Consider the following 24,711-nt stretch of genomic DNA (forward strand, 5'->3'; position numbering starts at 1 on the left):
TAATCCACACAGAACCCGTTCGCCCCTGAACACCCTTCATCCTCCTCCAAAACCCTCCCACTCTGTCTGGTCCCCAGTTGTATAACATCTTCCGGAGCCTCCTGGACTGGGTGCCCGAGCCGCACCAACGCATGTTCCAGAACTTCAAGTGCCTGAGAGACCTCATCGCCCACAGCGTCCACGACTACCAGGCCTCTCTAGACCCCAGATCTCCCCGGGATTTCATCGACTGCTTCCTCACCAAGATGGCAGAGGTAATCCCTACCTGGAAATCCCACCTCCAGTCTGACCTGAAATTCTCCTGCTGCCCCTGCCGCAAACCCACAGGGACCCCAGATGGGGCAGGGTTGGGGGACCTTCTCCCTGGAGAAGCTGAAGCATCTGGCCCAGCGGGGCTGGAGCCAGGAGCCACTGGCAGCCACCTCCAATTACAGCTCATTAAGAAGTAATCGGCCCGGCGCGGTGGCTCAAGCCTGTAATCCCAGCACTTTGGGAGGCCAAGACGGGCGGATCACGAGGTCAGGAGATCGAGACCATCCTGGCTAACATGGTGAAACCCCGTCTCTACTAAAAATACAAAAAAAAACTAGCCGGGCAAGGTGGCGGGCGCCTGTAGTCCCAGCTACTTGGGAGGCTGAGGCAGGAGAATGGCGTGAACCCGGGAGGCGGAGCTTGCAGTGAGTCGAGATTGCACCACTGCACTCCAGTCTGGGCGACAGAGCGAGACTCCGCCTCAAAAAAAAAAAAAAAAAAAGAAGTAATCAAAGGCGGTGGGGCGGGGCGGGGCGGGGCGGGGCAGGGGAGGGCGCGGGGGTCGCAGTTGCTCACGCTTGTAATCCCAGCACTTTGGGCGGCCGAGGCAGGAGGATCGCATGAGTCCAGGGGTTCGAGACCAGCCTGGACAATATAGTAAGACCCAGTCTCTACAATACATACATACATACATACATACATACATAAAACGTATTTTTAAAAAAACAAAAAACAAGAAGTCATTCAAGCTCTATCCAAGAAGTTAATCGTAGGCCCTGCAGCTGAGATTTTCCCAGCCCTGCCCTTCTGCCTTCCCCAGCTCTCCTAGGGAAAGAAAGTTAAACCCACCTGGGACTGAATGGGTCCCCAGCAGCAGTCGTACTGATCTAGAGGGAAGGGGTCTCCATCCCTGGCTCACGTCCCCACCCCTCCACCCCGGCAGGAGGAGGACCCACTGAGCCACTTCCACATGGATACCCTGTTGATGACCACACATAACCTGCTCTTTGGCGGCACCGAGCCTGTGGGCACCACGCTGCGCCAAGCCTTCCTGGCACTCATGAAGTACCCGAAAGTTCAAGGTGAGGCCCACCCACACAGCAGCACGGAGGTGCCCATGTGTTCCAGCCTCGCCCCAGAGCAGGGAGCCACCGCCCCGTCTCCCAGGTCTGAGATAGCCTCCTGCTGACCCCAGGAGTCCACAGCCAAACCCACAAACCCACATGGAGACCAATCCCATCCACACAGACCATGAGGTCCACACAGCCTGCCCGAATCCCAACCCAGATCCCACCCGCCTAGTTGTTGGTTTTTTTGTTTTTGTTTGGTTTTTTGGAGATGGAGTCTTGCTCTGTCACCCAGGCTGGAGTGCAGTGGTGTGATCTCGGTGGGCTCACTGCAACCTCTGCCTCCCGAGTTCAAGGGGTTCTCCTGCCTCAGCCTCCCAAGTAGCTGGGATTACAGGTGTACACCACCACGTCCAGCTAATTTTTGTATGTTTAGTAGAGACAGGGTTTCACCAAGTTGGCCAGGCTGGTCTCAAACTCCTGGCCTCAAGTGATCCACTCGCCTCAGCCTCCCAAAGTGTTGGGATTATAGGCATGAGCCATTGCACCCAGCTCTGCTTAATTTTTTGTTTGTTTTTGAGACAGACTCACTCTGTCGCCCAGGCTGGAGTACAATGGTGCAATCACAGCTCACTGCAGCCCCTTGGGCTCAAGCGATCTTCCCACCTCAGCCTTATCAATAGCTGGGAGTACAGGCATGCACCACCACACTCAATACACTCAGCTAACTTTTTATTTTTTGTACAGACAGGGTCTAGCTGTGTTGCCCTGGCAGGTCTCCAACTCCTGGGCTCAAGCAATCCTCTCACCTCGGCCTTCCAAAGTGCTGGGGTTACAGGTGTCAGCCACTGCTCCCCACCTGCACCCACTTAGTCTTGCCTTGTTCCAACTGTGTCCACCACTGCATACGTCCACCTCTGGCTTCAGAGCCCAGCTAACAGTCCTCCCAGAGCCCTGCCCCAGAGCCCCAGCCACACACCTGCCAGGGAACCCTACCTCTCCCACACAGCCTGGCCCACACACACAGCTCTGTCTGCTATTCCACCTCCCCAAGCTCCACCTCTGGGTATATCCCCTGCTCTGCCCGTGATCTCCAGCCCTCCTGCACAGTTCACCCACTCGATCCACTGTCCAGCCAGTAGAGTCCCAAAACTGCTTCTGAAATCCCATCAGGTCCTGGATTCCAGGCCTCCCTGAAGCCCCGCCCACACAAGCCAATGCCCAGGCCCTTGCACAAGCCAACCTTTTGCCCTCACTGATGCACTTCCTCCCAGGCCCTGGCTAATTCTTTTTTTTTTTTCTCCCCCCTTTTTTTTTATGACGGAGTCTCGCTCTGTTGCCCAGGCTGGAGTGCAGTGGCCCGATCCCGGCTCACTGCAACCTCTGCCTCCCGGGTTCAAGCGATTCTCCAGCCTCCACCTCCCGAGTAACTGGGACCATAGGTGTGTGCCACCATGCCCAGCTAATTTTTCTATTTTGTTTTAGAGACAGGGTTTCACCATGTTGCCCAGGCTGGTCTCTGACAGGGACCAGCCCCTCCACACCTGTGGGTATTTCACGTCAGGCGGGACGAGAGGTGGAGAAAAGAAATAAGGCACAGAGACCAAGTATAGAGAAAGAACAGTGGGCCCAGGGGACTGGCACTCAGCATACGGAGGACCCGCACCAGCCCCAGTCTCTGAGTTCCCTCAGTATTTATTGATTACTATTTTCACTATCTCGGCTAAGGGAATGTGGCAAGAGAACAGGGTGATAGTGCAGAGAAGGCCAGCAGGAAAACATGTGAGCAAAGGAATCTGGGTTACATATAAGTTCAAGGGAAAGTACTGTGCCCGGATGTGGGGGTAAGCCAGGTTTATGCTTCTCTCCACCCAAACGTCTCAGTGTAGCAAAGAGAAACCGAGCAGCATTGCCGCCAGCATATCTTGTCTCTAGCCACAGGCAGTTTTCTCCTATCTCAGAATAGAAGGAATGCATGATCAGGTTTTACACCGAGACATTCTGTTCCCAGGGACATGCAGGAGTCAGAGGCCTTCCTCTTTTACTACTCCTCCTCAGCACAAACCCTTCATGTGTGTCACGCTGGGGGACGGTCAGGTCTTTCCCTTCCCATGAGGCCATATTTCAGGCTATCTTAGTGGGGGAAACCTTGGACAATACCCAGGCTTTCTTGGGCAGAGGTCCCTGCGGCTTTCCGCAGTGCATTGGGCCCCTGGTTAATCGAGAATGAAGAATGGCGATGACTTTTACCAAGCATACCGCCTGCAAACATATTGTTAACAAGGCACATCCTGCACGGCGCTAGATCCCTTAAACCTTGATTCCATACAGCACGTGTTTCTGTGAGCACAGGGTTGGGGCTAAAGTTACAGATCAACAGCATCTCAAGGCAAAACAATTTTCTTAGTACAGATCAAAATGGAATTTCTTATGTCTTCCTTTTCTACATAGACACAGTAACAGTCTGATCTCTCTTTCTTTTCCCTACATACATATCCCCCTTTTCTTTTTGACAAAACTGCCATCCTCATTATGGCCCATTCTTGCTGGTCACTGTCTCTTCAGAGCTCCTGGATACACCTGTAGACTAACAACAGACAGAACAGGCATACAAGGATTAATATGAAATTTATAATAGTGGAACTTCTAATGATTTTAACCCAACTGACCGGGTTAAGATTTGCGAGGCCATCAGCAGCGTTCACGATTGCGTCAGTTCCGGGCACCACATTTAAATGGGCTTTTGATGCCTCAAAAATGTGTTCTTTTAATTTTGAAAAGTCTAAAGTAAGATGATCTTCTCTTCCTTGTAGGTGGTGTCTAACCATGTCCCAGTGATGCTCAGACTCATTATAGGCTTGGGGTGTAATACAAAAATCTGACGTATTCCAGTCACACTGTAACTGAAAATGATGTTCCAAGCTCATGAGCCTATCTCCCATCCAAATGACAGTTTGTCTAAGATCATTAATTTGGTTTGCCGATTTTTGATCTATTTGGGTCTGAGATTTTCACAATTTTGAGAAATTCTTTTGCCAATCATGGACATATTTTGCAGTTTGAACAGAGGATTGTAAAACAATTCCAGCAGCCGGAGCAATAGCTGTGACTGCAATAAGGCCCATAATCACTGCAATCAAAGTAAAAGTGAATCTTTTGGATCTAGTTAGAATTCCTTTTAATACTTCCATTAAAATATGGATGAATGGCGAGGCCGCTGATGGTTGGTCCATGGACACGGGGATCCACACACCCTCTCTTGTGCTCACTAGTAGAATATGGTGCTGCCAATTAAAACTTGAATCAATGCAAGTAAAAAAATCTACAGCTTTCACAGGTTATAGTTTGGGAATCTGGTTTGATAACTGTGTTTCCTACAACTAGCATATAAGGGGGTTTTACACAACTTTGCAAAGAAATTTCTTTGCAAATTCAGACTGGAATTTAGGTTGATAGTATAATATGGCTTACAATCTCTTGTTCCTATGGCTTGATTTCCAGACCAAATTCTAATGTGGTGCAAGGCCACAGTAAACTTCCATAATTCTGGATGTTCAGGACCAGTAACAGGACTAACTAACTTTGGTCGAGGTGATGAAATTCCCTTTTCACCCCATTTCCATGGATAGGGTGATTCTAACCTTCTATAAATCTGGTCCAGTGTTTCAGTTAAATCATTATCATAGGCCGGATTAATGGGCAAGATGGATGGGGCCTTGAATATGAGTGAGTCTGGCCCATACAATTATGATATAATTGGCGTCGAGGGGCCATCAGTAAACATTGTCAGAGCATTTTCTAAAGGTTTACATTTGGCAATTTTAGGTAAAATCCAAGTAGTCAATTTTAAAAACTGGAAGATTTTTGGTTTTGGGTATTGATTGTCAATAATTCCCACAAAATCAGTAAGACCAATCTGCCAAGCACCAGAATTGATAAAGGCTTGTCTAACCTGTTCCTTGTTTAAAGGAATGATGATTTTGTCTGGGTCACTTCCACACAATTTTATTATTTGTAATCTTGCCTGACCAATTAATGTAGCCATTTGATCCAAGTACAATACAATGTAAAAGTCTTAATTGTACTGTGAGGAAGGAACAACCACTCCACAGGATCAGTATTTTGAACAACGATGCCTGTTGGAGAATGTGCAGTAGCAAAAATCAAAAGTTGGAGTGGGGCCAAGGGATTTACTTGTGCTGATTGAATTTTTTCTTCAACTAATTTAATTTCTTTAGTTGCCTCTAGAGTTAATGTTCTTTTACTGTTTAATTCCGGGTCCTCTCTTAAGATAGAGAACAAATTTGACATGGCATAAGTAGGGATGCCTAGAGTTGGCCGAATCCAATTAGTATCTCCTAGCAACTTTTGAAGTCATTTAATGTTTTTAATGTGTCTTTTCTTATTTATATTTTTGGTGGTTTAATTTTCTTTTCCTCTACCTGCATTCCCAAGTAATGGAAAGGAGTAGAGGCTTGAATCTTATCAGATGCTATTGTCCGTTCTGCGTTGGCAACCTCTGTCTGCAGAAATGTGTAATAGTTAATTTGTCTCTCGTTTCTGCAGCACACAAAATATCATCAACATAATGAATGACATAACAGTCTGAAAACTTGTCTCTAATTGGTTGAAGAGCTTGAGCTACAAAAGTCTGACAAATAGTTGGACTATTAAGCATTCCCTGAGGTAACACTTTCCACTGAAACCTGGTGGCTGGTTCTTTATTATTTATGGCCGGTATAGTAAAGGCAAATTTTTCAAAATAATGTTTTGCCAGAGGAATGGTAAAAAAGCAATCCTTCAGATCAATCCTTTTTTTTTTTTTTTTTTTTTCGAGATGGAGTCTCGCTCTGTTGCCCAAGCTGGACTGCAGTGGCACAATCTTGGCTTACTGCAAGCTCTGCCTCCCGGGTTCACGCCATTCTCCTGCCTCAGCCTCCCGAGTAGCTGGGACTACAGGTGCCTGCCACCACACCCGGCTAATTTTTTGTATTTTTAGTAGAGATGGGGTTTCACCGTGTTAGCCAGGATGGTCTCGATCTCCTGACCTCATGATCTGCCCGCCTCAGCCTCCCAAAGCACTGGGATTACAGATGTGAGCCACCGCACCCGGCCTCAGATCAATTATAATTAAAGGCCAGTCTTTGGGGATCATGGCCAGAGAGGGCAACCTGGGTTGGAGAGCCCCCATGGGTTGAACTACGGCATTAACAGCTCTTAAGTCGGTCAGCATGCGCCATGTGCTGGATTTGTTTTGAATTTCAAACACTGGAGAATTTTAAGGAGAGAAAAGGGGTGAAACATGCCCTTTTTTAAATAGTTCTTTTAATTATTTTATGTAGCGCCCCCAACTTTTCCTTAGGGAGCAGCCACTGTTCAACCCAGACAGGACGCTGCGGGGTGAGTCTGAATTGCTCCTTTACCGTAGTGAACTGCAGGTTGTTTAATAATGGGTGCAGTGAGTCAAGTCACAGTGAGCGGGGTTTCGGGCTCCCTCCCCCAGCATTCACTCCACTGCGGAGGAGGTGGCCATCGTGATTTTAGCACTGATGGCCCCAATGGTTCTGGATCTTTTCCTCTCAATTTTAATGTTTCAGGATATTACCTCCTGTAATTGATTGCAGTCAACATTTTGAGTTGACCCAGCCTTTACAGACTCTGCTACATATGTACAATGTGAACTTTCCAGGATTTTGTCCCTGCCTCTTCTTCAGAATCTATTACACAGCTTTCAGGGGCATCAGAAATTGAAATGCTATCTTCTCTTCTTTGAAATAGCGTAATTAGATTTTCTGTAGAAGCTCTAATTCCCCCTCTTCTTAAAAGAATTTTAATAAAGCTGAGATAAGAGGCACATTTACGCTCGTCTTTCTCTTCCCGCCATCTTGGCTCCTGTGGAGGCCTGCTGGGAACGGGACTTCTAAAAGGAAATATGTCTGGAAGGCTGTGGTCCAAGGCCATTTTTGCCGGCTATAAGCGGGTCTCCGGAACCAAAGGGAGCACACAGCTCTTCTTAAAATTGAAGGTGTTTATGCCCGAGATGAAACAGAATTCTATCTGGGCAAGAGATGCGCTCATGTATACAAAGCAAAGAACAACACAGTGACTCCAGGCGGCAAACCAAATAAAACCAGAGTCATCTGGGGAAAGGTAACTCGGGCCCCTGGAAACAGTGGCATAGTTCGTGCCAAATTCCCAAGCAATCTTCCTGCGAAGGCCATTGGACACAGAATCCGAGTGATGCTGTACCCCTCAAGGATTTAAACTAACGAAAAATCAATAAATAAACATGGATTTGTGTTCTTGTAAAAAAAAAAAAAGAGGCATATTTACTTTCAGTTTGTCCCATTGTTACCCTGGGTTCCTCCAAGCACGCAAGCTTACTGCAAGGCTGACCACAGATGTACTCGGGAATCTCTCATCGACTTGTCCTCAATGCTCATGTTCTTAGCGTACCCTCACCTTAGAGAAAGGCACCCATGTTGGGCATCAGATGAAGGGGGCCAGCCCCTCCACACCTGTGCGTATTTTTCGTCAGGCGGGATGAGAGACGGAGAAAAGAAATAAGGCACAGAGACAAAGTATAGAGAAATAACAATGGGCCCAGGGGACCGGTGCCATACAGAGGACCCGCACTGGCCCCAGTCTCTGAGTTCCCTCAGTATTTATTGATTAGCAATTTCACTATCTCGGCTAAGGGAATGCGGCAGGAGAACAGGGTGATAGTGGGGAGAAGGTCAGCAGGAAAACATGTGAGCAAAAGAATCTGGATTACAATTAAGTTCAAGGGAAGGTACTGTGTCCCGATGTGTACATAGGCCAGATTTATGCTTCTCTCCACCCAAACGTCTCAGTGTAGCAAACAGTAACAGAGTAGCATTGCCGCCAGCATATCTCGCCTCCAGCCATGGGGCAGTTTTCTCCTATCTCAGAATAGAATGAATGTACGATTGGGTTTTACACTGAGACTTTGCGTTTCCAGGGACATGCAGGAGACAGAGGCCTTCCTCTTATCTCAACCACAAGAGGCCTTCCTCTTTTACTGATCCTCCTCAGCACAGACCCTTTACGGGTGTCGGACTGGGGGACAGTCAGGTCTTTCCCTTTCCACGAGGCTATATCTCAGGCTGTCTCAATGAGGGGAAACCTTGGACAAGACCCAGGCTTTCTTGGGCAGAGGTCCCTGTGGCTTTCCACCGTTCATTGTGGCCCTGGTTAATTGAAAATGGAGAATGGCGATGACTTTTACCAAGCATACCGCCTGTAAACATATTGTTAACAAGGCACATCCTGCACAGCCCTAGATCACCTAAACCTTGATTCCATACAGCACATGTTTCTGTGAGCACAGGGTTGGGGCTAAAGGTACAGGTTAACAGCATCTCAAGGCAAAACAATTTTCTTAGTACAGATCAAAATGGAACTTCTTCTCTCTTCCTTTTCTACATAGACACAGTAACATTCTGATCTCTCTTTCTTTTCCCTACAGTCTCAAATTCCTGGGCTCAAGGGATCCGTCCCGCCTGGGTCTCCCAAATTCTGGGATTACAGGCATGAGCCACCCAGCGGGCCACCTCTAACTAATTCTCACGTGAGCCCCAAGTGGCGCCCCGCGCTTGGAGGCTTTGACTAGACCTCTCCCCACACAAGCACACACCTCTTCCCAGCCTGGTTGCCCTATAGCGCCGATATCCTTGATCCCTCCTCCCCCACCCCCTCCAACTCGCGTGCAGGAGATCGACATCGCACTGGGACGCGCGTGACTGCCGGCGGCACTGGAAGACCACCCGACCATGCCTTACACAGACGCGGTGATCCACCAGGTGCAGCGCTTTGCAGACATCATCCCCATGAACTTGCCGCACCGCCTCACTCAGGACACAGCCTTTTGCGGCTTCCTTATACCCAAGGTGCGCTAGGCCTGGCAAACGGTATCAGGCAACCTAAGAGGAGGCATCGCAGACTCTTGCAACTCGCAAGGAGTATCCCAGGCACTAGCAACCAGCACCCCAGGCCTTAGCAACTGGCATCCCAAGCCCTAGCTACAGACATCTCAGACCATTAAATCCAGAAGCTCGGGCCTTTCCCAGGACCCCATCTCATATCATAGTGGACTAGACCCATGACAAATCCCCTTCCTAGAACTCCTCCCTGGAAGCCCTGGGGTCTGGAACTTCATCTTGAGGATCCTCTGTGCCTAAACGCTATTCTCAGGGCCCGTCCTTTTTCCCAGAAACCCCACATCTGCTCCAACAAAGGGTGGGGGTTTCCCACATCCCTGCCAAAGTCCCCAATAATACAGCATATAGCGCCCATCACCTGGAACCCTAGACACCCACACTTCCTTGGCCCCTGATTGAGTCTCATACCCCACCCACCCACCCCTTATCAAGTCCCCAGGACACCCAGCCCGATAAAATGGAAACTGGTTTGGGAGCCTCCCAGCCCTCCTACACTGCTAACTCCACCTCCTCACCCACACAGGGCACCGATATCATCACCCTCCTTAACATCATCCACTACGACCCCAGCCAGTTCCTGATGCCCCAGGAGTTCAACCCCGAGCATTTTTGGATGCCAATCAGTCCTTCAAGAAGAGCCCAGCCTTCACGCCCTTCTCAGCCGGTGAGGGCAGGAATTAGAGTTTTTCTGGCCCAATTTCTGCCTACATTCCTCATCCTAATTCAACTTGCCAAATTCTTTCACTCCTTCCTTCCACCCATTCTTAGCTTTGGATGTACAGAGACATTCATTCCTCCTCTCAACTCTGCTCCTATAAGCAAGTAGTGACTAAAATCCTCGTGAAGCGAGGTGGGGAGGTTAATTAATAATCTAATTTGGGGCTGGGCACGGTGGCTCACACCTGTAATCCCAGCACTTTGGGAGGCTGACGTGGGCGGATCACCTGAGGTCAGGAGTTCGAGACCAGCCTGACCAATATGGTGAAACCCCGTCTCTACTTAAAATACCAAAATTAGCTGGGTGTGGTGGCGGGCACCTGCAGTCCCAGCTACTCCGGAGGCTGAGACAGGAAAATCGCTTGAACCCGGGAGGCGGAGGTTGCAGTGAGCCGAGATTGCACCATTGTACTCCAGCCTGGGTGACAGAGCGAGACTCTGTCTCAAAAAAAAACATAATGATAATAATTTAACAGCCAGGAGCGGTCGCTCACGCCTATAATCCCAGCACTTTGGGAGATCTAGACGGGCAGGTCACCTGAGGTCAGGAGTTCAAGATTAGCCTGACCAACATGGTGAAACCCTACCTCTACTAAAAATACAAAATTCACCAGGAAGGCACGCCTGTAATCCCAGCATTTTGGGAGGCCAAGGCGGGCAGATCACGAGGTCAGAAGATCGAGACCATCCTGCTTAACATGGTGAAACACCGTCTCTACTAAAAACACAAAAAATATTAGCCAGGTGTGGTAGCGGGCGCCTGTAGTCCCAGCTACTCGGGAGGGTGAGGCAGGAGAATGGCGTGAACTCAGGAGGTGGAGCTTGCAGTGAGCGGAGATAGCGCCACTGCACTCCAGGCTGGGCGACAGAGCGAGACTCGTCTCAAAACAAAAACAAAAACAAATTAGGCAGGAAATGGTGGCACATACCTGTAATCCCAGATACTCTCGAGGCTGAGGCAGGAGAATCACTTCAACCCAGGAGGCAGAGGTTGCTGTGGGCCAAGATTGTGCCATTGCACTCCAGCCTGGGCAACAAGAGCAAAACTCCATCTCAAAAAAATAAATAATTATAATAATTATTTAACTTGGGCCAGGTGCATCGGCTCACGCCTGTAATCCCAGTACTTTGGGAGGCTGAGGCGAGAGGATCACTTGAGGCCAGGAGTTCAAGACCAGCCTGGACAACATAGCAAGACCCTTTGTCTGCTGAAAATGTTAAAATACCTGGGTGTGGTGGCGTGCATCTGCAGTCCCAGCTACTTGGGAGGCTGAGGTGGTATTATTGCTTGAGCTCAGGAAGTTGAGGTTACACTGAGTATGATCACGCCACTGCACTCCAGTCTGGGTAACAGAGCGAGATCCTTTCTCCACAATAAAAAATACTGACGGCCGGGCGCGGTGGCTCAAGCCTGTAATCCCAGCACTTTGGGAGGCCGAGGCGGGCGGATCACAAGGTCAGGAGGTCGAGACCATCCTGGCTAACACAGTGAAACCCCGTCTCCACTTAAAAAATACAAAAAATGGCCGGGCGCGGTGGCTCAAGCCTGTAATCCCAGCACTTTGGGAGGCCGAGACGGGCGGATCACGAGGTCAGGAGATCAAGACCATCCTGGCTCACACGGTGAAACCCCGTCTCTACTAAAAATACAAAAAACTAGCCGGGCGACCTGGCGGGCGCCTGTAGTCCCAGCTACTCGGGAGGCTGAGGCAGGAGAATGGCGTGAACCCGGGAGGCGGAGCTTGCAGTGAGCTGAGATCCGGCCACTGCACTCCAGCCTGGGCGACAGAGCGAGACTCCGTCTCAAAAAAAAAAAAAAAAAAAAAAAAAAAAAAAATACAAAAAATTAGCCGGGCGAGATGGCGGGCGCCTGTAGTCCCAGCTACTCGGGAGGCTGAGGCAGGAGAATGGCTTGGACCCGGGAGGCGGAGCTTGCAGTGAGCTGAGATCCGGCCACTGCACTCCAGCCTGGGCGACAGAGCGAGACTCCGTCTCAAAAAAAAAAAAAAAAAAAAAAAAAAAAAAAAAAATACTGACTAGCCAAAACTAAAAAATACATAAAATGTTTAAAAGAAAAAATAATAATAATTGAACTTGGGAGTGGTCATTGTCTACCTCTCCACTGGGTGGCGCAGTTGAGGTGGTTCTAAGGGGGTTTTTTTTGTTTTTTGTTTTTTGGGGTTTTTTTTGCCTTTCCTCTTTATCCTGCTGAAAAATACTTCCCTCTTTACTCAGTGGCAGGAAAAGAAAAAACAAAAAACTGGCATAATAATAGGTAACTTACCATGTTGCCTACTGTGCATCAAGTGCTGGCTCTGCAGCCTAGATTCCAGCAGGGTTTGCATCCCATCTGTCACCCCCTAGCTGTGTTGCCTTGGGTATGTTACTTCACTTTTCTGTGCCTCAATGTCCACATCTATAAAATGGAGATATACTAAGGCCTACCTCTTGGAGTTGTTAGAACTAATGGTGATCTAACGCTTAGAGTAGTGGATGGCCCATGGTAAGCTACTTATAACCTCACTGCTCTCCCTGTGTTTACCATTCACAGCAGCCTCATGAGGCACTATTATTATCCCTCCTTTTATTTTTCTTTCTGAGACAGGGTCTTGCTGTCATCCAGGCTGGAGGGCAGTGGTACAATCATGGCTCACTGCAGCCTTGATCTCCTGGGCTCAGGTGATCCTCTCGCCTCAGCCTCCCAAGCAGCTGGGACTGCATACATGTGCCACCTTGCACATTAAAAAATATATATTTTTTTTTATTGAGATGGGATCTTGCTGTGTTGCCCAGGCTGCTCTCAAACTCCTGGGCTCAAGAGATCCTCTTCCCTTGGCCTCCGAAAGTGCTGGGATTACAAGCCTAAGCCAGCGCGCCCATCCTTCATAGCCCCATTTTAAATACCCAGAAAATGTGGTTTGTCCAGGATCACAAAACTAGTAGTGACAGGGCCGGGATTCGAACCCAAGCAGCCCAGCTCATTCCACTCCACAGTTTAAAGCATCTTTCCCAGATCTTTAGATGGGTGAATCTGTGACGTCCCCAGCGGTTGTCTTCCTTTCCTCTTATGTTTTCCTCTGGGAATGTGGGGTTGCAGCCTCTAACTTCATCATATCTCACCGCACTCCCCACCCTGCCACCCTCGCAGGGCGCCGTCTGTGCCTGGGCGAGTCGCTGGCGCGCGTGGAGCTCTTTCTGTACCTCACCGCCATCCTGCAGAGCTTCTCGTTGCAGCCGCTGGGTGTGCCCGAGGACATCGACCTGACCCCGCTCAGCCCAGGTCCCGGCAATTTGCCGCGGCCTTTCCAGCTGTGCCTGCCCCGTGCTAGCGCCCCGGCCTTTCCAGATTCCCCTGTGGGTGATGAGGCCCATCCATGTGGGTTGCTCCGTCTCCTTCTTGATCCACGGTCTGCCCCCATCCCTCTGGCAGTCACGCTGTCTTCCCTGCCCGCTGTGCCGCATGCCCATCCCCCATCCCTCCAATCTGTACCCGGTCTGCAGGGCAGAGGCAGATGTGTGGAAGGGGCATGTCTTTTTGTACCCACAGAGCTTGTTCTATGGCACGCCCTTTTCTCGGCTTTTTGTATCATTTCTTAGTACATTTGTAATAGATTCAAACCAGTCTTGGCTGAATTAAAGGGAGGATGACAGTCATTTAGGATGGGGAGAAGGGAGCTGGCTGCAGAGAGGAAGACACTGGCTAGTTCTGTGAAGGGGTGGCCTGCCCCTCCACACCTGTGGGCGTTTCTCCTTAGGTGGAACGAGAGACTTGAAAAAAGAAATGAGACACAGAGACAAAGTATAGAGAAAGAAAAAGTGGGCCCAGGGGACCAGTGCTCAGCATACAGAGGACCCACGCCGGCACCGGTCTCTGAGTTCCCTCAGTATTTATTGATCATTATCTTTACCATCTTAGAAAAAGGGAAGTGGCAGGATAATAGGATCATCGTAGGGAGAAGGTCAGCAGTAAGACATATGAATAAAGATCTCTGTGACATGAATAAGTTTAAGGAAAAGTGCTGTGCCTTGATATGCATATGCAAACATCTCCATAAACCTTTTTAGTGCATAAAGAGCAGCATTGCTGCTAGTACGTCCCACCTCCAGCCCTAAGGCAGTTTTCTCCTGTCTCAATAAACAGAACATACAATCGGGTTTTACTCCGAGATGTTCCATTGCCCAGGGACGGGCAGGACAGATGCTTTTCTCTGTCTCAACTGCCAAGAGACCTTCTTTCCTCTTACACTAGTCCTCCTCAGCACAGACCCTTCACGGGTGTCAGGCTTGGGGACAATCAGGTCTTTCCCTTCCCACGAGGCCATATTTCAGACTATCACATGGGGAGAAACCTTGGACAATACCTTGCTTTCCTAGGCAGAGGTCCCTGCGACCTTCCGCGGTGTATGTGTCCCTGGCTACTTGAGATTAAGAGAATGGTGATGACTTTTAACCAGCAAGCTGCCTTCAGGCACTTTTTTAACAAAGCACACCCTGCACAGCCACAAATCCATTAAACCTTGAGTCACCACAGCACATGTCTCTTGCAAGGACAAGGTTGGGGGTAGGGTCACAGATTAACAGCATCTCAAATACAGAACAAAATGGAGTCTCTTATGTCTGCTTCTTACTATATAGACACAGTAACAGTCTGATCTCTCTTTTCCCCACAGTTCTGCCCTCACCTTTAGGGTGGCTAGGGTGGGAGAAATTGTATCCTGGTGACAGACTTGAAGGTAAAGGCTGTGAGGACCTGAAACCAGAGAGGCAGAGAAACCAAGACAGAGAAAAAGACAGCAGGACCAGGCGAAGTGGCTCACACCTGTAATCCCAGCCCTTTGGGAGGCTGAGGCAGGAGGATCGCTTGAACCCAGGAGTTTGAAACCAGCCTGGGCAACAGAGTGAAACCTGACTTTACAAAAAATGGGGCAGGAGGATTGCTTGAGCCTGGGAGGTCGAGGTTGCAATGGGCTATCATTGCACCATTGCATTCCCGCCTGGGAGACCGGAGTGAGACCCTGTCTCAAAAAAAGGAAGAAGAAGACGAAAGAAGAAAGAAGAAAGAAGAAAGAAGAAGAAGAAGAAGAAGAAGAAGAAGAAGAAGAAGAAGAAGAAGAAGAAGAAGAAGAAGAAGAAGAGGAAGAAGAAGAAGAAGAAGGAGGAGGAAGAAGAAGAAGGAAGAAGAAGAAGGAAGAAGGAGGAGGAGGAGGAGGAGGAGGAGAAGGAGAAGAGGAAGAAGAAGAAGAAAGAAGAAGAAGAAAGAAGAAGAAGGAAGAAGAAGAAGAAGAAGAAGAAGAAGGAGAAGAAGAGGAAGAAGAAGAAGAAAGAAGAAGAAGAAGAAGAAGAAGAAGAAGAAGAAGAAGAAGAAGAAGAAGAAGAAGAAGAAGAAGAAAGAAGAAGAAGAAAGAAGAAGAAGGAAGAAGAAGAAGGAGGAGGAGGAGGAGGAGGGGGAGGAGGAGGAGGAAGAAGGAAGAAGGAAGAGGAAGAGGAAGAAGAAGAAGAAAAAGACAGCAGAGAGAAGAAGGAAGAAGGAAGAAGAAGAAGAAAGGGGGAGGAGAGGAGGAAGGAGGAGGGGAGGAGGAGGAGGAGGAGGAGGAAGAGGAGGAGGAGGAGACAGCAGAGAGATATCAGAGAGAATATGCAAGAGATGCAGGGCACTGTAGAGAGATGGAAGCAGGGGAAAGTGAGGCTAAGAAGGAACAAATACTGACACTAAATGACACTCCCTATTTGCACACTGTCTGAATGCCTCATTTAAGTCTCCCTATGAGGCAAAGTCATATTTTTTGCTTTGGTTTGATTTGGGGGCTTTTTCTTTTTTTTAAGACAGAGTCTTGCTCTGTCACCCAGGCTGGAGTGCAGTGGCATGATCTTGGCTCACTGCAACCTCCACCTCCCTTGTTCAAGTGATTCTCCTGCCTCAGCCTCCCAAGTAGCTGGGACTACAGGCGCCCGCCACCACACCTGGCTAATTTTGTGTATTGTTAGTAGAGACAAGATTTCACCGTGTTAGCCAGGATGGTCTTGATCTCCTGACATCATGATCTGCCCACCTCGGTATCCCAAAGTGCTGGGATTACAGGCGTGAGCCACTGCGCCTGGCCTGCTTGTTTCTTTTATAGGCAGGGTCTCCCTCTGTTGCCCAGGCTGGAGTGCAATGGCACAATTCAAAGCTTACTGCAACCTTGAACTTCTGGGTTCAATTGATCCTCCTGCTTCTGCTTCAGCCCACCAAGTAGCTGGAACTACAGTCACTGTGCCTGGCTAATTTTTTTTTTTTTTTTTTTCAATCTTTAGTAGAGACAGAGTCTTGCAGTGTTGCCTAGGCTGGTCTTAAATTCCTGGTCTAAAGCGATCCTCTCACCTCATCCTCCCAAAGCACTGGGATTTACAGGCATGAGCCACCACACCTGGTCACAAAGCAGTATTATCATCATGTTTTTACAGATCAGCAAACTGAGGCTCAGAGAGGTGAAGTGAGTTGCCCAAGATCATACAGAAACAGGCAGAGCTGGGATCTAAATTCAGACTCTGAGGCTACAAACACTGCTCTTCTTCTTTCTTCTTTCTTCTTCTTCTTCTTCCTTCTTCCTCTCTCTCTCTCTCTCTCTCTCTCTCTCTCTCGACAAGCTCTCACTCTGTCTCTCAGGCTGGGATGCAATGGCTTAATCACAGCTTACTGAAGTTTCAACCTCCTAGGCTCAAGCAATCCTCCCACCTTAGCCTCCTGAGTAGCTGGGACAACAGGCTGCACCACAACCACACCTGGCTAAATTACTTTTATTTTTTGAGTTATTTTTTGAGACAGGGAGGGTCTTGCTCTGTCACCCAGGCCGGAGTGCAGTGGCTTGATCTCAGCTCACTGCAACCTCCACCTCCTCGGTTCAAGCAATTTTCGTGCCTCAGCCTCCCGAGCAGCTGGGATTACAGGCGCCTGCCACCACACCCATCTGTGTGTGTGTGTGTGTGTGTGTGTGTGTGTGTGTGTGTATTTTTAGTAGAGACAGGGTTTCACCATGTTGGCCAAGCTAGTCTTGAACTCTTGACCTCAGGTGATCCACCCGCCTCAGCTTCCCAAAGTGCTGGGATTACAGGCGTAAGCCACTGCACCCAGCTGATAATTTTTTTATTTTTATTTTTTTGTAGAGGAAGTCTCACTATGTTGCCCAGGCTGATCTCAAACTCCTGGCCTCAAGTGATCCTCCAGCCTCAGCCTCCCGAAGTTCTGGACAATCCGTGCACACCACCATGCCCTACTCAGACACTGCACTTCTAATCACTACCTTTTAATTCACAAGTCAGAGACCCAGAAAGAAAGAGGAAGACACCATTAAATACAGAGAAAAGCAGAAAAACACAGACACTAAGAAACAGGAGGCAGGGGGAATCCAGAGAGAGAGAATGGAAAGAAACAGAGAAACGACCAGAGAAAGACAGATGAGCAATGACAGTGGGAGTTCCGAGGACTGAGGCTCTCTCCCTCAATCCCCACCCCCTCTTTTCTTTTCTTTTCTTTTTTTTTTTTTTTTGGACAGAGTCTTGCTCTGTTGCCCAGGCTGGAGTGCAGTGGCATGATCTTAGCTCACTGCAACCTCCACCTTCAGGGCTCAAGTGATTCTCGTGCCTCAGCCTCCCAAGTAGCTGGAATTACAGGCACGCACCACTATGCCTGGCTAATTTTTGTATTTTTAGTAGAGATGGGGTTTCACCGTGTTGGCCAGGCTTATCTTGAACTACTGGCCTCAAGTGATCTGCCCATCTCAGCCTCCCAAAGTGCAGGGATTACATGCGTGAACCACTGCACTCGGCCCTCCCACCCTCTCACTGAAATTCTCCCCTTTGGGGTGGATAGCAACCTCAGGCATGTACCCTCCCAACCTAGGAACCGACCTAATACCCTAACATCCTGCTGGCAGTGGCTGTTCTTGCTGGGCAAGCGTCCCAAAGCACATTGAGCCAGGTTCAGGCAGAGTGGAACTGACCCCTCAGCCATCAGTGAAGGTGGCCTGGGAGGACCTACCCTGAACGGGGTCTCCCCAAGGCGATGCAGAAACTGGGACACGCTCTGCTGAGCATGGGGCTGGCTGGAGTGAGGCTTGTAGGTGGTCCCCACATGGAGATTAAGATGTCAGCTCTTTAATCCCAATGCTGTTCCCATCACAGGCTGACCAGCGTTGGCCCCAGGGCCCAGCCAGGGACACAGAGGTGGGAGAAGAGAGGGAGAAATAGACTCAGAGGTCCTGAGAAAGACAGGCAGAGAGAGATGATGGAGAAAAACACATGGAGACACTGAAAAGAGATGGTGAGGAAGAGGAAGAGACAGATACACAAGGATGGCAGAGAGATCCTGGAAAACAGAGACCAGGAGGAGAAAGAGAGCCACTGAGAAAAGGGAAAGACAGCGATGTCCAGAGAGAGGAAAGACAGAGACCCTAAAACAAAGAGAAATAAAGAGAACAGAAATGAAGAGAGAGAGAGACCTGAGAGAAAAAGAAAAAGGGAAGAAAAGGAAAACAGAGAGAAACAAAGAAATCCAGTCTAATTACAAAGAGAGAGAAACACCAAGTCAGGAGGATCAGTTGAGCCCAGGAGTTTGAGACCAGCCTGGGCAACATACAACATAATGAGACCTGGTCTCTACAAATATTTTAAAAATTAGGTAGGCATGGTGGCACGCACCTCTAGTCCCAGCTACTTGGGAGGCTCAGGTGGGAGGATCACTTGAGCTCAGGCGGTCGAGGCTGCAGTGAGCTGTGATGGTGCCACTGCACTCCAGCCTGGGCAACAGAACAAGACAGATGGAAGGGAAGAGAAGAAGAAAGGGAAAAGAGGGGAGGGGAGGGAAGAAAGAGGCTGGGCACAGTGGCTCAGGCCTGTGATCCTAGCACTTTAGGAGGCTGAGGCAGGAGGACTGCTTGAGACCAAGAGTTGAAGACCAACCTGGCCAACCTAACAAGACCCTGTCTCTATTAAAAAAAACAAAGTAGGAAGGAAGAAAAATTGGGCATTCTTTCAACAAATATGTACTACGCGCCTACTGCTGTACTGAGCACTGTTTTAAGTGCTGGGATACAGAAGCGAACAAGACAAAATCCCTGCTCTAGAAGAGCTGACGTTCCAGAGGACAGCCCACCCGAGCAAAACAGAGGAAGAGTCAGGAACTGGGGAGAGAGCCAGAGGCCATAATAAAGAGGATCCATTAAAGCCTGTCACAGAGGGTGGGGGAGGGCTGGGGGAGGATTCGACTTACCGTGCCCCGCCACACCCCCACTGTCCTCAGAGTCAGCAGCTCTGTGCAGGGGCCCTGCCCCACAACCCCTGTCAGTCACCAGGTTCCAGAAAGGCTGACAGGAAGACCCAGGACAGGGCAGGACAGAATATGGAGGTACAAGGGGGTCAACATGCAGAAAGGTACCCTGAAGAAATAAGGAGAGGCACAGAAGTGCCAGGCTGAGATAAAGGGAAGCACAGACTGGGGGAGATACAGAGAGAGGAAGATATGGACATACTGAAAAGAGAGACAGAAAACAGACACAAAGACTGAGAGAAAAGAGAGTGAGATGGGAAGAGACAGAAAGAGGAGAGAGAGATGAACACAGAAACACAGAGACCGAGAGTGAGGGAGGCTGGGTGCGCTGGTTCACGCCCATACTCCCAGCACTTTGGGAGACCAAGGCAGAAAGATTGCTTGAGCCCCAGGGGTTGGAGACCAGCCTGGGCAACACAATGAGATCCTGTCTCCTCAAAAAATACAAAAATTGGCCGGACGTGATGGTGTGCACCTATGGTCCCAGCTACTTCGGAGGCTGAGGTGGGAGGCTTGTTTGATCCTAGGAGGTTGAGGCTACAGTGAGCCATGATCGTACCGCTGCACTCCAGTCTGGGGGACAGAAACCAGACTCTGAGAGAGAAAGAAAAGAGGGAAGGGAAGGGGAGGGGAGGGGAGGGGAGGGGGGAAGGGGGAGAGCAAGTGAGACTGAGATGAAACAGAGATACACAAGAGAGACCCTCCCAAAGACAATGCCAGTCCTAGGCTCTGCACAGTCCCCCCACCTCCCCAGGTCTGGGCCCTGTGCCAGGCACTCGGAGGAAGGCTGGATTTGGCCAAGCAGGGACAGGCAGGAGGGTGGACCACATTCCTGAACAGTCTGTTCCAAATACAGCCCCAACCTCACCGCTCCCACCACCCCAGCCCTGGCCCATCCAGGCCTGAGTCTGCCCCCTCTTGGGGAACAAGCATAGCAGACAGGGTCCCAAGAACAATGGAAGTGACAAGGGCTCAGGTGTCAGCTCCTAGGAATCACAGGCACAGAGCACAGGAGTGTCAGGGGTGTCTTTAGAAGTGTATTTGAGCCAGGCGCAGTGGCCTGTAATCCCGACACTTCAGGAGGCCGAGGCAGGCAGATCACCTGAGGTCAGGAGTTTGAGATCTGCCTGGCCAACATGGTGAAACTCCGTCTCTACTAAAAACACAAAAATTAGCGGGGCCTGGTGGTGCATGTCTGTAATCCCAAGTACTCGGGAGGCTCAGGCAGGAGAATCTTGAACCTGGGAGGTGGAGGTTGCAGTGAGTCAAGATCGCAGCACTGCACTCCAGCCTGGGCAACAAGAGTGAAACTGTAAGGAAAAAAAAAAAAAAACAGAAGAAGAAGTGTATTTGAGAGTCAGTGTGTATTTAGGAATCAGAGGTCCAGGGTACAGCATTCAGGGTGCCCAGAGGTGGCCCGGAGATTGAGGAATACACACCTGCAGGCCAAGTAAATTGGACTCAAAGGTGCTAGGGACTCAGGAGGCTGCACCTGTTGGCCAGGTGTGTTGACAGGAAAATACTGGTGCACAAAAGTTGCTAAGTAGGGCAGGCTGAGGCAGGCACACAAAAAAAAGCCAGGGGGAGCCAGGGCACAGTTCCACTAGGGCTGGGGGCGCGGTGGAGATGTCTGGTTGGGGAATCCACGGAATGAGCAGCCCAGAGACGCCCACTCCTCCCACGTCGGGTCTCCGCCCCTGCTCCACCCAAGACCCTTTGGAAATCAAATAGAGGTCCAGGCGTGGAGAACTGCAATGATGATCACGGGTATTGGAGCGCTGCTGTTGTGGCTTCTGGTGCTGGCGCTGGCGCGGTGGGGGTAGGGTGGGTGCCGCGCTCAGATGCAGGGGTCCCTACCTCCCCGGCCCGGGCCACTCCCATTGCTGGGGAACTTGCAGCTGCAGTCCGGAGGCATGGACCACGCACTCCATTCCCCTACAGGAATGGGGGAACCGAATTTTGGATCCGTGGAGGTGGGGCTGGGGACTAGAACTCCTCCTGAAGACAGCTAAGTGCTTGTACTCTAAGACCCTGAGAAAGGACAGGAAGGATGAGTGCTCCGGGCTCCTGAGTTCTAGGAAAGGAGACTAGGGAGTGGAGAGCTTGGGGTTGGGACACTGGGTGGTAAGGAAGGAGCCCAGAGCAGGAAATCAGGTTGTGGGAAGAGGGGAGCAGAGGGTCTGTTCCCCTGATTCAAGGTGGGGAGGCTGAGTACTGAGGGCCCAGGAGCCCGACTCTGAGGGTGCAGGAGGCTGGGAAGCTGGACTTCTAGGTCCCAAGGGAAGAAGGAAGTGGGGGCCTGGACTCCTGGATCTCAGGGAGGAAGGAGCTGGGGATCTGAACTCCTGGGCCAGAGGAATGAGGGCCCGAGACGAGGACTCCTGGGTCTGAAGGAAGAGAGAGCTGGGGGCGAGGGCTCCGATGAGAAACCCGATCGGCACCAGCTGAGCACCGGCTCCCTGTAGCTCTCCGGGGCCCGGTGTTCACAGCGCAGCTGGGCCCGCGCCCTGCAGTGGTGCTGTGCGGCTACGCAGCGCTGCGGGACGCGTTAGTGCTACAGGCAGATGCCTTCTCCGGCCGCGGGTCCATGGCAGTCTTCGAACGCTTCACACGCGGAAACGGTGAGGCCCGGGCGCTGGCCGTGCCGGCCTGCACACCTCAGGCTGGGCCCGTAAACGGTAGAGGCGGGCAAATGGGGGCGGGGCCTAATAGAGACTCCAGCTAATGAGGTGCAAACGGCCGAGAGAGGGCGCGGCGGCGCTAAAGCATAAGGTTCGAATCGAGGTTCATCCTGCAGCCAAGAGGAGAGAAGAGCCTAAGAGTCAAAGCCCGAGAGCCAGCCTAGGTCAGAGATCGAGCCCAGCAAACGCGGGGCCAATGTGTGGATAGGGCACTTACAGGTCTGGTAAAGAAGCAAAGCGCAGGAATTCGGCCGCAGGAGTCGGAGGCCCCGAAAGGGATGTAGCCAGTGACCTGGCGCTTCCTGGATGGGGCGTGGCCAACTCCCGGGCCCGCCTCCTTTCCTGTCCCTACCACAGGAATCTTGTTTTCTAACGGGCCGCGCTGGTGGACACTGCGCAATTTTGCAGTTGGAGCGCTGAAGGAGTTGGGGTTAGGTACATGGACCATCCAGGCGCATGTCCTGGAGGCGGCGGCTTGTCTGCTAGACGAAATGCAAGCCACCATTGGCGCGGCCTGGCCGGGAGGGCAGAAGGGCCTGGTGTGGGAGTGGCCCTTGGACTGCCAAGATGAGGCCACGGGAAGGTACTTGGGTGGAAGCCAGTAAGCCCATGGGGCTGGCTGGGGGCAGGACCACGCATTATGACTACCGTCCTATTCCTACCCCAAGGAGCCCCGTTTGACCCCGTGCCACTACTGGATAATGCTGTATCCAATGTTATCTGTTCTTGTCTTCGGGAACCGCTATGGCTACGGGGACCCGGAGTTCCTGAGGCTCCTGAACCTCTTCAGTGACAACTTCCCCATCATGAGCTCCAGATGGGGCGAGGTGAGAGGGCCGGCCACAGTCTCTCCCTTGTGCGTCCAGCCTTATGCCAAATCCCGAGTACACAGACCTACCTACAGTGGATCATTAGAATGGGATAGTTAGATTCTTGGAAGCGTTCTAGAACCTCCAATATCAATGTACTGGTCCAATCTCCCTGAAGGGAAACTAAGACCTAGTGGCCTTGTCTAGGGCCCTTGTTGAGACCCTCTCTCTCCAGATGTACATTTGCCCGTCCCTCATGGACTGGCTCCCAGGCCGGCACCGCCGAATCTTCCAAAACTTTTCGGAGCTGTGGGTCTTCATCTCTGAGCAAATCCAACGACACTAGCAGATGCGGCAGCCGGCAGAGCCCCGCGATTTCATCGATTGCTTGACCAGATGGGTAAGGCGTGGTTCCCAGCTCCCTAAACTCTATCCATGCCTCCCACCAACAGGTGCCTGGCACACGGCAGCGCGTCTCCTCTGCCCACAGTAACAGCAGGACCTAGAGAGCCACTTCCAGGAGGAGACGTTGGTAATGATGACACACCTTTTTTTTCCTGGCACCGAAACGAGCACCACCGTGTGCTATGGGATCCTCATTCTGCTTAAGTACCCAGAGGTGACAGGTCTGCGAACTGGAGAGACCCAGAATGGGAGGCTGCGGTCTGGGGATGGCTAGAGGGTCCTGGAAGTGTGCAGCTCACAGCCTATCCCAGCCCCAGCCAAGGTGCAGGAGCTGGACCGTGTGGTAGGGTGGAGGCGTGCCCCAAGCCCAGACGACCACGAACGACTGCCCTACACCAACGCAGTGCTGCTCCAGATCCAGCGCTTCATCAGCATGGTGCCACTGGGGCAACGGCACTCACCCTCGACACCCTCTTGCACAGCCACTGTCTACCCAAAGGTGCCCACTGAGTTTGGGAATCCTGTGCCGGGCCCGGGTGCATGAGGTGTATTCCGAGATCAGCCAGAATCGGCGGGTGTGCACTGTGCAGACTGAAGCACAATCAGTTACTCCTGGAGCAGGATGGCAGGCCCGCCTTCCCTTCGGTTTTGTTGTTGTTGATTTTATTTTTTTTGAGACAGTCTCGCCTTGTCGCTCAGGCTGGAGTGCAATGGCATGATCTCGGCTCACTGCAACCTCTGCCTCCTGGGTTCAAGCAATTCTCCTGCCTTAGCCTCCTGAATACCTGGTATTACAGGCACCCGCCACCACGCCTGACTAATTTTTGTATTTTTAGTAGAGACAGGTTTCACTGTGTTGGCCAGGCTGGTCTCAAACTTCTTGACCTCAAGTGATCCATGCTCCTCGGCCTCCCAGAGTGCTGGGATTACAGGCGTGAGCTACCTGCCTGGCCTGTTCCCTTAGGCTTTTAAAAAGGGCCTTGGATGGAGGAGGTGCCCGTGCTCACAAGCCCACAGGTAACCCGAGTTGCATGTGCCCCCAGGGCACCTTTGTGATTCCCCTGCTTGTGACTGCACACTGACCCCACTCAATTCAAAGACCCAGATTGCTTCAACCCTACCAACTTCCTGGACAAGGGCAAGTTCCAGGGCAATGACCCTTTCGTGCCCTTTGCCTCAGGTGCGGGCAGGGGAGGAAGGGGACCAGCCTGGACCGGCTCTGGGGTGCATGGTGCTCACTATGCACCCATGTACCTGGGAAAGCAGATGTGCCTGGGCGCAGGCCTGGCCCAGTCTAAGATCTTCCTATTCCTTACAGCCACCCTACAAAGGTTCTGCCTGCTCCCTGTGGTAAACCTTGGCACCATCAACCTCACCTGCAGTGCAGTGGCCTGAGCAGTGTCCCCCCAGCCTTCCAACTCCAGCTAGTGGCCTGCTAAGGTCAGGTTCCACTATAGCGGGCTCACTGGCCCTCAAACCTCCATACGCTCCTTGGTCAATAAAGGCCCTAAATTT

The 24,711-nt window shown here is 50.9% G+C and overlaps 2 protein-coding genes, 1 long non-coding RNA gene and 1 pseudogene across 3 annotated transcripts in view; 3 read left to right on the plus strand and 1 right to left on the minus strand.

The window, feature by feature from the left end:
- The window catches only part of LOC104676181 (cytochrome P450 2F5), a 33,675-nt gene extending 11,822 nt beyond the window's left edge, over positions 1-21,853 (plus strand). Inside the window, 8 exon segments of the mRNA XM_010380947.2 lie at positions 78-254; positions 1,196-1,492; positions 1,494-1,610; positions 9,053-9,229; positions 9,804-9,888; positions 9,891-9,944; positions 13,146-13,351; positions 21,767-21,853. Of these exon segments, the coding sequence (XP_010379249.2) occupies positions 78-254; positions 1,196-1,492; positions 1,494-1,610; positions 9,053-9,229; positions 9,804-9,888; positions 9,891-9,944; positions 13,146-13,351; positions 21,767-21,853 (1,200 nt within the window).
- Positions 7,252-7,617, plus strand: LOC104676098 (annotated as a pseudogene).
- LOC115892416 lies at positions 20,652-22,588 on the minus strand. The gene is made up of 2 exons (XM_030913856.1): positions 22,200-22,588; positions 20,652-22,092 (listed from the first exon to the last, which is right to left on the minus strand). The coding sequence occupies exons 1-2, from the start codon at positions 22,485-22,487 to the stop codon at positions 21,856-21,858; spliced, it is 525 nt and encodes a 174-aa protein (XP_030769716.1). The 5' UTR covers positions 22,488-22,588; the 3' UTR covers positions 20,652-21,855.
- Positions 22,589-22,620: 32 nt separating this feature from the next.
- Positions 22,621-24,710, plus strand: LOC115892419. Its single transcript, XR_004052307.1, has 2 exons — positions 22,621-22,809; positions 23,244-24,710. It is a non-coding gene; the product is annotated as an uncharacterized LOC115892419 (long non-coding RNA).
- Position 24,711: the final 1 nt, after the last annotated feature.

The sequence above is a fragment of the Rhinopithecus roxellana genome, chromosome 12 (assembly GCF_007565055.1).
Source record: "Rhinopithecus roxellana isolate Shanxi Qingling chromosome 12, ASM756505v1, whole genome shotgun sequence".
Lineage (NCBI taxonomy): Eukaryota > Metazoa > Chordata > Mammalia > Primates > Cercopithecidae > Rhinopithecus > Rhinopithecus roxellana.